Genomic DNA, 16486 nt, shown 5'->3' with positions numbered 1-16486 from the left:
GACCTCGGTCACAGTCCCATTAATGTCACACACAATTATGAGCACAGTCCTGGTCTCAGTGCTCACCGCCCAGCATCCAACCAAAAAATAACCAGTCCACTGAAAACCGTGGAAGAGTTTTAAAGAGGATGCTTGCTCTCTGCACAATGAGCAGCATGTTCTGGCCAACAGTTTACGCCAGCTGCCCATCCTGATGCAAATGTCCTGTTTATAAGGGGAAACCTGCAGTCAGCTGGGGCTGCAGAAGCCACCTGGATGAGTGAGAAACGTTTCTCCCACTGAAAACGCCACATCCAGATAAACAGAATAACTTTATGGGAACCGCCTCGGATAAGATGCAGAACATCTTCAAGAACCTTCAACCAAGCTCTCAAATCTACTCGTGCAGCAGAACAACAGGAAAAAAGTCTCCAGAAAATCCTCAAAGATGAAAAAAAGAAACAAGCTCGTGGATTGTGTCACGTCCGTGTCACTCACACCTGAGGAAGAGGAAGAGCACCGTAGTAACGCCAGTAAATAAAGACTGGTGGGTGTCTCTGGTGATGCAATTGTCATAGCAACACAAATCGCTCACGCGGTCCTGGCTGAGCTTCAATTAGCACTTGGCACGAGCCGAGGTAGCTGCCTCTTACAGATTCAGCTCATGTACACAGCTGAGTGACTGCTCACTGCAACGATCAACTCTTCCTTCGTTTTGATGCTGAACTGCACAAGCAGCCAGTCAAAGCATCACCTGACTGCTCGACACGTGAAAAACATTTTCTCAACTTTGAGTGCAAAAGCAAAGCAGCAGGTTCACCGTTCAGTCGACAGGACGCCATCGCCATAAATACGTCGCGTAAGTTACGACGCGAAGAGGCTGAAATGCGTCCATGTGGAGGCATATCGATTATTAACATAACGTGTTAATAATCAATACATATCTGAAATGTGAGATGGACGGTTAAACCATTCATTTACCTGAGTGTTCATCAGTATGTGCACCAGTCCAGTGGCTCCGTGTGTGGAAATATTTCTTAAGTGTACAAAAGCTGCTGTGGACGCAATCATCTCAGTGTAAAGTCTACAGGCCACGAGGGTCAGGACGATGAACACTAATGAGCTGCGCGCTGAAGCAAACCAGAAGACAGAATGGAAAATGATTTGGTGTCGTTTGTAATTAGGACTCCGAGCTGAAAGAAACCACGAAACATGAAACCCGTGGAGTCAGATCGACCACCGCGGACTCACCAGCCTCAAGCCACAGGAATGATTGTATGTTTCTATATTACAGCGTGGAGTGTATCAGCAAACCTCAGAGACTGAGCGTCTGTTCATACATTAAACCTCACAGCAGGACAAACAGTTGCCTTCTTTTATTCTTACGATCTCCTCAATGTAAACAAGTTCGCCCAAACAAACTGAAGGTAGCCAGGACAATAAACCTGATCAGACACTTCAAATGACTCACACAGCTGAACATTTTACAGGAGCTAACAATAGCAAAGTGGCTAGAGCCAAAGCCTCGGTATGAGCAACGCATCACAGCATAAACGCTCTGGTTCTGTTACATTAAGCAATAAACTTAATGAAAGTACCAGAAATTTGTTTTAATATATAAATCTGTCCCAAGTCTGAGTTTGTCAAATTCATCAGCTAAATGTTCAGGAAATCGTTTACACTTCATTACTTGGACTTCTTCTAGTAGCAAAGCACTTAATCAGCTGTAAATATGAGAGGACCTTAATGCAGTTTGGGGCAAACTGGAAAGTTTATTCATTTCTGAAAATACTATTTTACATCGAAGGAAAGTTTATTTTTCTAATATCTCGGCTACACGTCTCGGAAAGAAAACCCACTTCAGCACTTTAACTTTTCAGCCCTGAAGGTCATTTTCTCAGACGCCAAAACTTCAAATATAACATTCATTAGTTCATTATTAAATGTCATTATGTTGCAGTTATTTGTTTTAAATGTCGTACCAGGAGTCAAAATATTTCATTCAAAAACGAATTCTGAATCATTTGCTCCATCAGGCTGCTACTCTAAGATTTTTTTCTTAAGAAACACCTTTGATGTCGAGCTTGCCTCTCACAGTCAGTATTTTCTACTTCTGAGCCTTCGGCAGCTCTGCCTGCTCCGTCCTACGTTCCTTCCACCTGATGCTACGAAGAAACTTATGGAAAAAATGATTTGAACTTTTAAAGAACAACATTGCCATCCTGAATCACTGCTGTGAATGAACTGAGTGCACCGATGAAGAAAGAAGCCCAAACCCAGCAACGATGAGGAGGAAGTCGTGTATTCACTTCTTTCTACAGTGTGGAAACAGATTCAGAGAGGAGGACACAGGAGTCTGTGCAAAGTCCGCGTGCTGCAGGTGGAGGTCCGTCGGGCTCTGGCAGCTTTATGCTCCGTCACCTCCTCTCAGCACTTTCTGTGAGCCCAGTACTCTTTGATCCAGCCGAGACCCTCGTCTGTGGAGCCTGCAGTGCAAAGAGAGAGTTAATTACGGCTGTTTTCTAAGTCCTTTTCATAATCATTCCTTAAATCACACGAACACTCACCTTGCGGCTTGTACTCACACCCGATATAACCCTGGTAGCCGATGTTTTCCAGTGTGTCGAACAGGTAGCTGTAACTGAGCTCTCCGGCGCTGTCGGGCTCATTTCTGCTGGGAACCTGAGCAATCTGGACGTGACCTGAGAAACGTGGCAACCTATCATCTTGTGATGTGTTCACACGAAACATAAAACCAGGTTTTATGTGTGAAACTGCCCAAATTTGTGTTGGGCAACATAAAGAGCAGAAGTCAGCGCCTGACCAGATACCTACTGTGGATAGGATTACCTCCAGTAACACGGAGGACCTGGGAGTGCTTTTGTCCTTCAATACAGACACGAAAGAAACACGTAGGACTCTTTCATCTGTGCAATGATGTGTCAGAGTGATGCTGAAAATCAGCCCGTGCATTTGTTACTTCTACACTTCAGTCGCGCTGCACACAGAACTAAACTAGACAGAAAGACTTCTGCCCAGTGCAGACACAGCCTCTCTGAGTGCAGCTGACAGAGGTCAGTGTCCATATCAAGATTATGAGGTCTGCAAGGTGATTTTAATTAACATCCTTAATGCCACTTGTGTGATAAGACACAGATACCTTTAGTCTGCCTCTGAGAAAGAAAAAAGCATGCTGCTCGATAACAAGGTTCAAGTTTTAAAATGTCATTTACGGCAGCCTACAGTCAGTATCTGATGCTGATGAAGCAAACGACCTGATGGACCTCGTTTCCTCTGTAGCTGCTGTTTAAAGGCAAAGCACATCATCAGCAGGGTAAGTCAGTTCCCTCTGCACATCCAGTTTTTGTGCATTATGGCCATTTCCTGGCTCTAACTCAAGCCACCACGCCGTCACCCCCACGAGTTCGAGCACTTTCAGAATAGAAGAGACAGGAAGTGTGAGTGACGGCAGAAATTAATAAAGAAGAGAAGGAAAGACAGGCAGCCTCTGCAGATATTAACCCAGAAGGATTCGATTTGAGGTCTTGACTGCTATAACTGATTTGAGTTTTTAATACCAGATGAACATTTGCATACTCACCAATGACAGGAATATACTTTTGAATGTTTTGTGTGAGGTTTCCATCCATTATTTGCCAGTGAAAGATGTCCTGAAACAGTGTAGACGGCTGTTACGTTATTTGTCTCCACTTTAGACACATTTTGAAAGAACCCACCATCTGCAGTTTCATATTTGGCTTTCCAACCTTCTCCAGGATTGCAGATGCTGCAGACAGAAAAAAGAAGCATTTACATGTGCTGGAAATGAGACGACATACTGAACGTCATCATTACAACATCGCGCCGTTCATGGTTCAGGGTCACTGATGAATAAACATACCAGCTCACATTTAGGTTGGGATTTTACCGCTTTAGCTGTTGACTAATTTTAATGACACAGTCTGAAGGCCTTCACACACCAGATGCATAAAAACTGTGCAGTTTTTGGACCGATTGTTAACGCAGCAGCTGTAATTTCACTTTTTAACCAAGCTCGATTTTTCGGCTCGGAATAAACCGATCTGACCAATCAGACCACTGCATTTGGTTGGTCCAGCTCAGCGATGATGGAAGATTTCATTGCTGCTGTTGGAAACAGGCTTTTGCATCATTACGTTCACGAGTTAATTTGGAAAAAACAAACTGATGAAAGTCTTTAAAACTTTACCAAAGTCTACAGGTTGCATGTGCAACCACTGCCATTATTCATTTTGATGTCTGAGACTTTTATGACTCTTTGGAGAACAAAAGTAGTGAAACTGGTAACTAAGGTAACAGGAAAAGACGTAGGCAGACACAGCAAAGCAGTGTTAGCATGTCTGCATGAAGGACATATAATACACTCGCATCTAACATGATATCCAGAGGGTCAAAGGTCACGAGTATGACACCTGGACTGAGCCCTGATATTATCATCATTCTAGTCAACCAGTCAACTCTTACTTGAAGCTCCAGCTGAACTCATAGTTTGGTCAGGTCAGCGGTTTTTGATCATTCATATGCAAAAGTAAACATAACGTGTTTCTTGATGTCAGTTCAAGGGTGTTTAGAGTGGGCGGGCTTACCCTGATGAGGAGAGTCCAGAAAATACCCGGGGTCTGTAATCCTGGTGTTGATCGGTTCAATCAGTCCAGTGATTCCTTCCTAAGAGCGATAGTGTGATTGGTGTAACTTGAATCATATTTTTCATTCATTATACACATTTTAGTACCTAACAGGGACTCAAACCAGCAACCTTCAGGTTACTAGTTGCCAGTTTCAAACTCTGGGCGTCTCATATTTTGCTGCCCAAGCTAACATCCCAGACCTGGCTCACCACAACGTACTACAGGTGTCCAAAGTAGTGACTGTTGACAAAAATAGTTACCGAGAAATCCAAACGTTTGGGGAAAAGCCTGCACACTGTCCACAGAAGAGTCGAGAATATCGCCCCCGAGCACAGACCCTGCTGTCCTGTCAGAGGCGCTTCTATCTTTGCTTTTACTCTGCTCAGTAAGTGCAGAGTGGAAAAGGTTTCAACAAAAATTCAACAAAAACACATCATTTTGAGTCATTTTACACAAAACTATAGCAGCCGCCCCCCCAAAGGAACAAATACAATCACAGCTGTTGGCTTTTACGCTGATTTTACCAGATAATGCTGCAACTACTAGAATCAGGATTTCAGCAGAGAAACAGCAAGAATAAAACTGGAGTTTTAGTGTGTGCCAGCTTTGGTCTCTATTAAATTACAGTATACGAGCACATATACAGCCTCACATCATGGCCTTACTTTCAGCAAACAGTTGGTATAAGCCAATGTGTCCCAGTGCCAGCCCTGGAATGGATTCAATTATGTTTTATTGTAGGTCTATTTTGCAATGACTTCTAGAAGCTCCACACGAGTGCAACTGTATGTATTAAAGGGATAAATTGAGCATGAAATATTTGAAATATCAAGATATAAACTGTCTATTGTGGTATAGCCTAAAATCATTGTCCACAGGCCATTACACCCAGCTCCATCTCTGTTCATATCTGGCAACAGTGCAGCTAGAAACGATACAGAAGTGCTTCAAACGCTGTCGCAGGTCAGTGTCGGGGCTCGTCCACGTGGATGCACATGCGGTTTTCAGAGTATTTCGCTGAAAAGCAGCCGTGTCTGACACCGGAGAGTGGAGGGCTGGGAAGCGGTGACAGGGACGCCAGCTGAGGTGGAAAGTCACTGACTGATGTCGCAGTGGGCGTGGCTCTCAAGCAGAAGTTTGTGGAGAAGCAAACGGCTACAGAGCACTGAGTGACTCTCACGTTAGCTCATCTCTGTGCGACAGCTTCAACCACTGGAACAGATCCAGTTGTTAGCGTGGAGATCCTCTTTCTCAGCCACGACACCAAACCGCCTCCACGTAGGCTCAACCCACTCAATTAAACATATATTTACCTTTGCTGTGCTCATCACGTGCACTCTGAAACTCTGCCTTTACTCGAGTGCAGGGATTAAATCCTTTTTCATGCCCAAAGGGGAATGCATTCATGAAAGATTTATGACTGCACTGCCGTGACAGTAGTGGTATGTTGGACAGAGAAGGTCACTTACCTTTGAAAGGATATCAGCGGCATATTTCAGGTTCTGCACAAAGACCGCCTCCATTTCCTTAGCAACCGTCGCTCTGTCAGAGTCCACGGGAACTCTCCCAGCCATCAGGTGAATCCTGGAAAGGAAATGTAGAAAAGATGGCACACAGGAACATCTATTACTCTATTCTAGCTTTTAAAACACATTTATAAAGACTGCTTTTGTGCCAGACTTATTAACTCATTCACTGCCAGCCATTGGCAGTGAATGAGTTAAACCCATTGACTCATTCACTGCAATTGACGGCTATAGATGTCAATGGCAGTGAATGAGTTAAGGGAGCTGAGCTTGTCCCAAATTGGTCTGAATCGACCTTTTTCACAGCAGACACGTTGTCTGGTTAAAGCAGGTGTCATTAACAATGCCTGCGTTCTGCTGAAATGTGACAATGAGTCTGCACGAGCAACACCAGCAGCTAAATGGATTTGTATTTTTCACACACTGTGCCAAATCAACATGGCTTTGTTCAACTCTGTACCTGCAGGGCAGCTTTACACACCTGAGAACAAAAGTGACACACAAAGATCTCCAAAAGGTGCGTTTGTTTGGTTTATCAACCATCTAATCAAACTGGCTCAAATTATGAGATAACTCGGCGGCAATTACAAGAATTAAGAGACAAACAAGCTTTTCAAATTTACGTTGCCAGCTGCTCGGAAACAAAACAGAAAAATGAGCCGACAGATGTTGAAAAGAGACGTTTCCAGCACATTCCAGGGAACAGCCGGGCGCTCGGACACAAGGGGCTGTTTTATGACTCGCATTTGGCAACATGTCTCCTTGTTTGCAACTGTGGTCAGTCTAACACGCAATGATGTCCAGTGAGGATCTGGAACCATAACGCCATGTCACAGGTCAGCCAGCATCCTCTACATGAACAAAGCAGTGGGGATGATGTACGCTTTAAGTCCAGATCAACACACAATGTCTTCACTTAACCTTTAGTGGAAACGCGACGCTCCCGTAACTGGATAAGACAAAAAGGAAACGCACACTGGTGGAGCCACAGTCATTCATCCAGCTGCTCGTTTATTTAACACACGCTGTCGTTGCAAACGCGTAAAACACTAAAACTGGTAAAAACAAAACTTTGGAAACTGAACAGAGCACTGCAACATGAAGTAGAAATTTCTGCTTTACATCTACGGAGCATCAGCGAACCTCGGCGGACCTCTCTAAAATCTCGCACCATTAGACAGCACCATTAAGAGGCTTAGCCCGCCCCAGAGCGGTCATCAAGAACCTTACGCTGAAATTTCCTGTAAATTACTCCGATTGTATCAGGGGACAACGCCAACGGGCGGAGTTATTGATTGCTGTGACGTCACGCCTATTTACATGAACTGAATTGACTTTTCCTGGTGGTACTTTGGTCCCGACCACAGTGGACTCTGGTGTCTGCTGCACACAGCTGCTTCTGTTCGCTAAATCTCTGCAGCCTCTGAAGACAGCATATGTTGGCAAATCTGTAGCCTCAGATGCCAGAAGTGTGATTAACTTCATTATAACACATCCAAAAGATATCAGGCAGTTAATGCATTTTATGAAAAAGTCACAAAAACCAGCAAAGCTGTGACTGAAAGCTTCCAGTAACCAGAAAATCTTCAATGCAAATTTTGAAGATGAACCAGAAAATCAACAGGAAGTTACAAACCAACTGCTTTGACTGTGTCCAGAACATCTGTGCACGGTGCTGAAGAGATATCAAATGAAATTAAGTTCAACTATTGCTGAGCTTTACTTTCATTAAGTACCAGTTGGTGTGTCGTGACTTAATCAGACGATAACATAACAGAGCGACAAATGACAACAACTCTCGAGGAAATGAGGGCTGTGCAATAAAATGCAAAAACAATTCAACACATCCACCAGTAAATCACCTGCTGGCTGAACCTGCCAAAGCAACCGCAGCATGTACCAGTAATGCTGCGGTTGTGTCACTGCCAGCACAATGAAAATGACCTTTGATTTTCTTATACTTTGTATAACATTTGGCAGAATGAGTGGACACCATGTGGAGAAAGCAGTCTTTGTGTTTTAAAGTAAATGTGTTTCGGCTGCTGAGAGCACAATGTTTTACTTAGTGAAGGAGCACTTACATTTACAGAGTGGTATTACTAGGCCATAAACGTTGCCTGGTGTTCAGCAGACAGTGTTTGGGCTCTTGCTGGCAGCCATGCCTCTTACTAAAGTGCCTTTCTTCTAGCTGCTCTATTATCATGGCCCGAGAAACATCTGAGCCTGGTTGACTTGCAACTGTAAGTAAGTTAATTTTATTTATGCCGCACTTTTCAAGAACAAAACACACAAAGTGCTTCACAATGTGTTATAAAGAAAGCGCACAGATACAACAATTTAAACCATGTAAATGGATCCAGCTAAATAAAGGCAAGCTTGTACACAAAGCTGAAGTCCACCGGGAGCGAGTTCAGCCTGGACTCACTGCTGGAACAACCAGCATCACTCAGTACAGCTCACTGAGAGAGACAGCTGACCCCAGAGAGCAGGGGGGGTGATAGTGTCCCATTTTTATATTTACAATATTTAAAAATACTGTTGAAAAAAGCTACGAACAGCTGGGAACAGCAGCATTATTGGTGCAAACTAAAACTGAAATTCAAACCTTGGTTTTGATGACTACTGTCAGTGATGACAGACGACCTGTTAGTGTGAATTTAATGTCACAGGCTGTCAGCAGAAGCATCATAGTATAACAGCAGTGACACAGTAACAGATGCAGTTGGACTGCAAACATTCAGCGAGTAATTTGAATAATTCCATCGTAAAAAATTCTCGACACAAATTCTTTGCTTCGTTTAACACACGGCTCTGGAAATGTGAGCCACTGAGAACAGAACTGCAATACAGGTAATACAACTTAGGAGCAGCAAGTAAACAAAAGGTTAAGTTAATTAAGTTTATTAAGCCCGCCAATACTGACAACACCACAGCAGCAGAGATGATGATGGTCTAACATGGAGCCAGAGTTTACACACTGCGAAGAACAAACCTCTGAGTCCAAAGACGAGGAGTATGTGGTCAATGTCCCCGCAATTAGCTGAGCTGACGACATGGAATATGTTGACGGGTTAACCAGAGATGAGCCGGAACCACGCGGGTGGCCAGCGCCCCCCAGGGAGACGAGGACGTGCTGGACGTGTGGTTTGTTGAGGGATGAGCAGGAGAGCCTATCGCAGTGCGCCGCTACTGCTGCGTCGGCCGGCCACAACGACGTGTCTCTTTTTCCCGTGCACGGACCCTCTCCTCTGCCAGCTCAGGACACGTTGTAATTCTTATCCTCCCACCGGAGCCCATGACGGCCAAAAACTGGCGTCCCATGTTCCCGACTTGGTCTCTGAGCTGACCGCATCATGCAGCAAAATACTGTCACCTGTGTCACTGTGGACCTGGATGGTGCTGAGGAGGCTGGCTTAGCTGGAGCTGTCCCTGGCTGCTTATCTGCCCCCGTCTCACAACCACGGTGACGGTTGCCCCACAACTCTGCCGTTCACGCACTGCAGCTTCAGCACGCGCAGCTGGACAAGATTTATCGGGCTCAGGCACTGCCGCTTCGTCACAGTGCTCCAGACGTACCAGGCGATGTCCCTGGTGGTGCTCGGGCTGCTGGTTCCTGCAGACAGCCCGCTGGCACTTCTCCTTAACAAGGTGGCGGACTCCCTCAGGTGTCGGTGTGTTGGTGGTTCTTTGTGTCTGGGGGTGGGCGTCCGGGTACACACCGGCTCACTCCTTGGCGGCCGCTTGTCGGGCCTGGGGCCTGGGGCTCGCTCGGGCCCCTTTGGAGGTGGGGTGCCCCCGGCCTCTCGGCCTAGGGCTCGGTCACTCAGGCGCAGCTGGGGGCCGGCGGAGCTCACGGGCGCGTCACTGCAACTCCCCCTGGCTTCTGCTCCGCAGCTGCTGGGCGAGCCCTCATCTGGGACTCTCCTCAGCTCTTACTGGGACAGTGGCGCGGCTGCCCCTCTGTTGGTCTTCCATGGTCTCTTGTGTTCTGGGGGCCTCTGGATGTCTGGAGTTTTGATCTCCTCCATACCCGCTTCACACCCTGGAGGACGGGGCTGTGGCCCCCCCACACTCCCTAGCAGATCATTACATGGAGAAACCTTTGGAATGCAAGCATGCTGATCCACACAGGTATGCACACATGGGTATTCACAGACGCGGACTAAAGCTTTCTTGGCTGCTGCCTCAAAGCACACTGTGCGCTGTCTATCTTGCGTGCTGCACAATATCGTTTATTATTTAGTAAATATTGATATCTATGACTAGCTAGTTTATTGTGATGGTGCTTTGTTTTCTCTATTATTATGTTGCTCTTTGTTGTTTGCTGTCTCCTCTGTTTGTTTTTGTTTGTTTGTTTGTTTTTTTTTCTCTCCATACAGGTGACCCAGGAGTTTTTTTTTTTTTTTTCTCTCTCTTCCCCCCCCTTCTCACCGTCTCTTCTCCCCTTTGGTTTTCTTTCTTTCTCTCCCCCTCTCTCTCTCATTCATTCCCCCTGTCCTATTTATTTAAAAAAAAAAAAAAAAAAAAAAAAAAAATGACAAAGGATGAACTGAAGCTCTGCCATCACGTAATGTCGCATACTGCTGTTTCTGATGTCATTTAAGAAAAAAAAAAAAAACAAGGTCATAATCGCCACTGATTAGATCCTTCGTGCGCCCCGCTATGCAGTAGTGGTATGGAGTGCTGCACCCTATGCAGCACTGCCTTGGCAGAGGGATGGTGTTGATGGGAGTGGCACAGAGGTACCTGTGGCTGACGCTCTTTGATTTCCCAGACAGGGACAAGGCTGTGTATTTGATGAACCAGTGTCTGCTGCTGGGCTATTCGGACCATCACTGGAAGCAATGCAGGCTGGATTTGATCTGAGGAAGAAGCAGCTCTAGCTCTCACAGGCCTGCCACTCCTCTGCCGACCTGCGAGAGAGCGGCGCCCACGGCTGCTGCGGGTGACCTTGCAGCGAGCGCACAGCCTCCGTATCGACTTCCACACCAGCAAACCCTCGGGCCCAACAAGCCTCAGCCCTCCTATCTCTGGGACCGAGTGGAGAATGGGTCCAGCGGCAGGGAAATGCTGCTTTTCCCTCTCTGTTGCTGTCCAAGAGGCACCACTTAAGTTGTGTTTAGGTTGTCGGCCCCAGACAACACTGCACTTTTCTACCACCGTCTACGAAGCACAAACCCCCTGCACACGAAATTTCTCAGGTTGTAACTCCAAGTTTGGGTATATTGAATTTTCAGGTGACCAAATCAAGTGTTCCTGCTGTGTTTCATTGCTGTGCCCCACCAAGGTGTCTCCAACAAACTGTATTAATGTACACGGTCCTGTGTTACAATCAATGAAAAATGCTTATTCAAATGCTCAGCCTGCAAGCGAGTGAGCCAGGCCAGGCAGGTGATGCATTTCCCCATGAACACACTGGCAGCGTTAGCACCCCTCAGAGAGATGGGTGTTTGCATCTTATCTGGACCACTGGGCTCTCGTAACTTGCTAAACAGAGGAGGTGACGACATAGCTTTTGCTGGAGGATGCTGACGGTAACCACAGCTTGCATGTTAGCTCTCTGTCCCTGGAGGGAGCCCTGGCTGCTGCACCAGGGCTCTCCGACTGGCAGTGTTGTTTCACAACGTGGTATCCACCACTGCTTCTCTGATGGGGTGGGGAGCTCTGTGTGATGGCGCATCAGTGAGAGGGATCTGGACCACAGCACAGGCTGCACATCGATCACTTACTAGCAGTGTTCTCAGCTCTCAAGCATTTTCGTCTGATTCTGAGGAGCCAGAATATCCAAGTCAGGATGGTCTCTTATATAAACAGGCAGGGAGGGGTATCTCCAGTTCTAGAGAGAGCACATCGGCCCCGCATGTCCTCAGTTCATCATGATGACAGGTTCAATTTGACAGCTAAGGGTCTGCCCCCAAGCATGGTAGCAGCAATCAGGAGCCTCATATGCTTACAAATGGGCAGCCTTTGAGGAATGGTGCCAGGACCATCCCAGTTATCCATTTCGACATTCCTGCAGGAGCTGCTGGATAAAAGCATTTTTTTTCTACAATTGAGGCTTATTAAGCAGCAGACAGGGTGAGAGCAAGTGCACCTCCCCTTGCTATGCGTTTCTTTGAAAGGGCTTCACGGGCTGAGACCCGTGGTTAGGGTCCGCGTCCCTGTATGGGACGTCTCTTTAGTGTTGGAGGCCCTCTGTGTATGCGAGTATGTGGATATGAAATGTCTTTCATATAAGACTGCATTACTTCTTGGTTTCCCTTTTGTAATTATTCTGATTACTTGAAGAATCAATGCAGCCCTATTACACAGCACAAGACAAATGCAAGCGTTCGTATGACTACACGCTTGTTAATAATATATGCAATTTCTTTGTTTCTCAGGTTGGAGGTTAGGGGATAAAAAATGGATTTCAATTTACCTCTTACAGTCCAAAGCTCTGGCATACTTCACACTTAGATCCAGTCCCTCTCTGAACTCTGCTTCTCTTCCAGGAACTGCTCCAAGACCGAGATCACCTGCCTTTATATCTCCTGCAACACACACACACACACACACACACACACACACACACACACACCACTCTTAAGCTTAATTTCTGTGTGTTGAATGCCTGCTGTAGTGGGTGACATCATTGTTAGTGTTTATGATGCGTCTTCATTGCTCTGCCTCCATAAGTGAAACTGATGATCTTGTTGCTCTGGGTGATTAATAATCTTGAACGACAGTTACTTTTAATAAAACCCTGAGGAAGAAATGAGGACTTCAAAACCAAAACTATTCACAAACTGTCAGAGCCATGAAAATAGGGAAAACTGTTTGTCTATGCTGGCAGATTCCTACCCAACATATCCTTGTTCTAATCAATATACTGTGTTTACACTAGAGATGGACCGATCCGATATTACGTGTCGGTCCGATACTGACCTAAATTACTGGATCGGATATCGGAGAGAAATAAAAAATGTAATCCGATCCATTAAATATCACAAGAGCACCTCACAAAACTTGCCACATGGCATAACTCTGCTCATAACCGTAGCACGTCGGAGCAGTGTGGTCACGTGATAGAGCGGCTGTGGTGCGAGACCTGTCGGCGGTCTGGTTGAGTCTCGCTACCAAACCAGCATTTCATCTCCGAGGAAGTGATCCCAGAGAAGTAAAGCAAGTGTGTAAGTCCATCTCTGAGTGTTTGTAAAGCATTCCAGCGTTAAGCTTAACAACCGATATATGGAGCGACTGCCTCCCCCTCCCTCTCCTGCTGCTACTTCAATCAAGAAACTGATCAATGATCAGCTGATCGGCTTTTCTCTCGTTTGTTTTTGGCCCACTTTGCTTTTCAAGAGACAGCAAAGGGCAGCTCAGAATTGAAATGCACACATGTTCATATCTCAGATTTGCTCTTTTGACCAAATTGGGACTATGCATAAAAAAACAAGTTAATGCAATTGCATCCATCCATTATGTTCCCCTCATTCAAATTTGGACACCTCTGGCAGCAGGGTATTCCATACATCCTTCTCCCCAGTCACATTTTCCCTCCGGGGGGGGGGGATTCCCAGTGCCTGGGAGACATCTTAACCAGTGCCCAAGTCACCTCAACTAGCTCCTTACAACATGCAGGAGAGTCAGCACCTCGGAGTCAGAGTCTGAGTCCTACAAGTCTGAGGCCACAAAAACAGTGGAAGTCTCCCACTGTGTTGGAGAAGAGACGCTGCCTCAAGCAAGAGAGTTCAAGCATTTTGAAATCTTATTGGACCAGCAGATTGGTGCAACATCAGCAGTATTGCAGGTATTGTATTGAATTGTCAAGGTGACGAGAGCACCAAGCTGAAAGACTGAGACAGTCCATCTACGTCCCAACTCTCATGGAATTTGGGTAATGACCAAAAGGTCGCAAACTCATGCAGTTGAAATGACAGTATGGTGGCTGGGTTCATTCTTAGAGAAAGGGTGAGAGCTCAGATGACTGGAGGCATAGTGTGGAGTAGAGCCGCTGCTCCAGCATATCGAAAGAAGACAATAAATGCAATACTTTTGTTAACCCCTTGAATTATAGCTTAAAGTCTACACTTCAATCAGATTTTATTTATTTATTTTAAATGATCAGTTTCTCCCTTTATTAACCACCTCTCAGTCAGCTGAGAGGAAACATTAACACGTTTCGCCAGAGAGCCACAACTATAAGGCCACCCTGCCTCCCCCTCAATGACATGTGGGACAGGCTCCGGCCCAACTGTGACCCTGAACTGGATAAGCAGATGATGCATGGATGCGGTAAGACTAGGGGTGGAACAATCCTCAAACAGACTGAAACTGTGACACAAACACAATGCAGCGCTATCGTCCTGTACTCACCCTGTACTGAAACTGCATTAGTTACATTAGAATAGCTCAAATGTAGTATTTTTGGCTTTGTAAAACATGCCAGTAGTAGTGGAGCAGTAGCACTACCTGACACAGGCCTGACTGGCTTTGTATTGGATTTAATTTGTATTTTTAATTTTCAAATTGGCTTATTTAAGAATATTTGTCATTAAAAGAAAAACAATTAATATTTATCGTTTTAAGAAGGTCGTGGGTTTTTTCTTTTATTGTTGTGCACTTCCACCCGGGAGGAAGTTGCTCTCCACGCCATTCTTCAGCATTGGTAGTTAACATGAACAGCTGCGTGTAACGGTGCGACCCCCTCTAGTGTCTACCTGGCGGGGTGTTGATAAGGACGACCTCCACCCCTGTGGCCTTTCTGACTCTCTGAAGCTCCTGTAGATCCGAATCGTACAGCCACGCTGCCTCCACAGCCTGAAATCCAGCCGCGGCTGCTGCTAATATTCTCTGGCTGAAGTCCGGAAGCTCTGTGAACAGCCACGAAATATTCGCACAAAACTTCAGTGGAGCCATTCTGTTAAACTTCCGAGGCCAACGACCGAGTTCAGCCGTCCAGCTGAACTTTCTACGTGCTAACAGACAGGGAGGAGCTACGCTAAGCTAGCTACATTTCCGTCGGTCTGGACCGGAAATGGAAAGCAAACCTTTCAAAATAAAATAAATATTATTTGAATTTTTATGTATATAGAACACAGTTCCTTGAAAATGTTCTGACGTAAAGCTAAAATATAATTAAAACAAATCACCATTGATATTCAATTGTTTTACACCACATAAAACCATTCGGGGCCGAACAAAATTCATGAAATAATTAGAGCCCTTTATTGTGAAAAATAAACCGGAAACGTTAATCTTAGAACGTCAGAGGAGACCGGTGTTATCGTCACGTGATTGGCAGCGTGCGTCCTTGCTTGTTTTTCTAAATCCAGTACGATTATAATTTTATTTAATCTTATTTTATTTTACTTTGTTCATTTTATTCTACTTTATTTTACTGTAAAATTATACCTTAAAGTATAAATAATACAAAAATAATAATAAAAATGTAATATAAAAAACTAAAGAAAAAGTACAGCAAAGAATGACTTTTAAATAAGATTGTAAGTATGCGGATAAATGTAATCTCAGGTAGGAAAATACTGTTTTCCCAAAGTTTTAAGTGTTTTAAAATACACTGTCTCCAAAACAATAATGAGTTAAAAACAGTGTTAATGTAATATGTTCAACTCCAGCATCTCAATGTTTATGTTTTCCTTGTTGCTTTCTTTTCTTTTCTTTGTTCGTTTTTTGCTTGTTTGTTTGTTCTTTTGTTTTATTTAAAGACAAATCACAAATGCAAAAAAACGTATTTCAGGACAATGTTTTTGAAATAAAACTCTATTACTGAACTGTACATTAATTTACTTACCACACACTTACAAAAAACTGATATCATACATTATTGCTCTGGTTCATTTGATTCTTTATTGTTTGACTTATTTCAGTCTTTTTTCTTTCCATTTAGCAGTTTTGGTTCGTTATAAAACATCTGTCATGTTTATCATTGGAAACCTTCAGATTGTGAGGTTTGGCAGCTCAGTTTATCCCCAGTTTGTGCTCTTACATGGGCTTCTAGCTAACAACAGCTATTCACATCATCCATATGTGACATTTTTCCATTGTGAAAAGGCTCTTTTAGTAAGTTCTCAGCTTACATCTGTGTTTCCCATCCTGGATTCCAGCAGGCTGCTAGCTGTGGTTTGATTCTGAAGCAGAGGTGGACCTTGGGGTTACAAATATAGTTTTTGTTGTGCTCTGAGCTGAATGTTTTTTTCTCAATCCAGATATGATATCCAGCAACAATATCAACCTTCTGGGTTTTCCAAACCCTGCAGATCTGTATCTTTTAGAGGAATTGGTGCTTATCTGTGGCCTGTCACCTACTGA

At 44.8% G+C, this 16486-nt stretch overlaps 1 protein-coding gene across 2 annotated transcripts; it reads right to left on the bottom strand.

Annotated features, from left to right (window-relative positions):
- Positions 1-1340: 1340 nt before the first annotated feature.
- hyi (hydroxypyruvate isomerase) lies at positions 1341-15192 on the bottom strand. Of its 2 annotated transcripts, none has more exons than XM_085433434.1 (8): positions 14875-15192; positions 12594-12705; positions 6116-6230; positions 4605-4683; positions 3717-3766; positions 3581-3650; positions 2547-2681; positions 1341-2465 (listed from the first exon to the last, which is right to left on the bottom strand). In XM_085433434.1, exons 1-8 carry the CDS (start codon positions 15071-15073, stop codon positions 2407-2409), a joined length of 819 nt encoding a protein of 272 aa, XP_085289560.1. In that variant the 5' UTR covers positions 15074-15192; the 3' UTR covers positions 1341-2406. The 2 variants fall into 2 exon arrangements, with proteins under 2 accessions (XP_085289560.1, XP_085289561.1); XM_085433435.1 differs by having other exon boundaries at positions 3747-3766.
- Between the last annotated feature and the right edge of the window lie 1294 nt (positions 15193-16486).

The sequence above is a fragment of the Copadichromis virginalis genome, linkage group LG15, assembly GCF_057382275.1.
Source record: "Copadichromis virginalis isolate Kocher_CV1m ecotype Utaka linkage group LG15, C_Virginalis_male_GT1.1, whole genome shotgun sequence".
NCBI lineage: Eukaryota > Metazoa > Chordata > Actinopteri > Cichliformes > Cichlidae > Copadichromis > Copadichromis virginalis.
The sequence above is the reverse complement of the archived record's forward strand: the minus strand, read 5'-3'. Positions and strand labels throughout refer to the sequence as shown.

Excerpts from the sequence above, each read along its gene's own strand:
- hyi (XM_085433434.1), bottom strand. The coding sequence starts at position 15,073 with ATGGCTCCACTGAAGTTTTGTGCGAATATTTCGTGGCTGTTCACAGAG. Across the intron at positions 12,706-14,874 it reads CCTTATCAACACCCCGCCAG|GAGATATAAAGGCAGGTGAT; the intron begins GTAGACACTAGA and ends TGTGTGTTGCAG. Across the intron at positions 4,684-6,115 it reads CCGCTGATATCCTTTCAAAG|GAAGGAATCACTGGACTGAT; the intron begins GTAAGTGACCTT and ends TATCGCTCTTAG.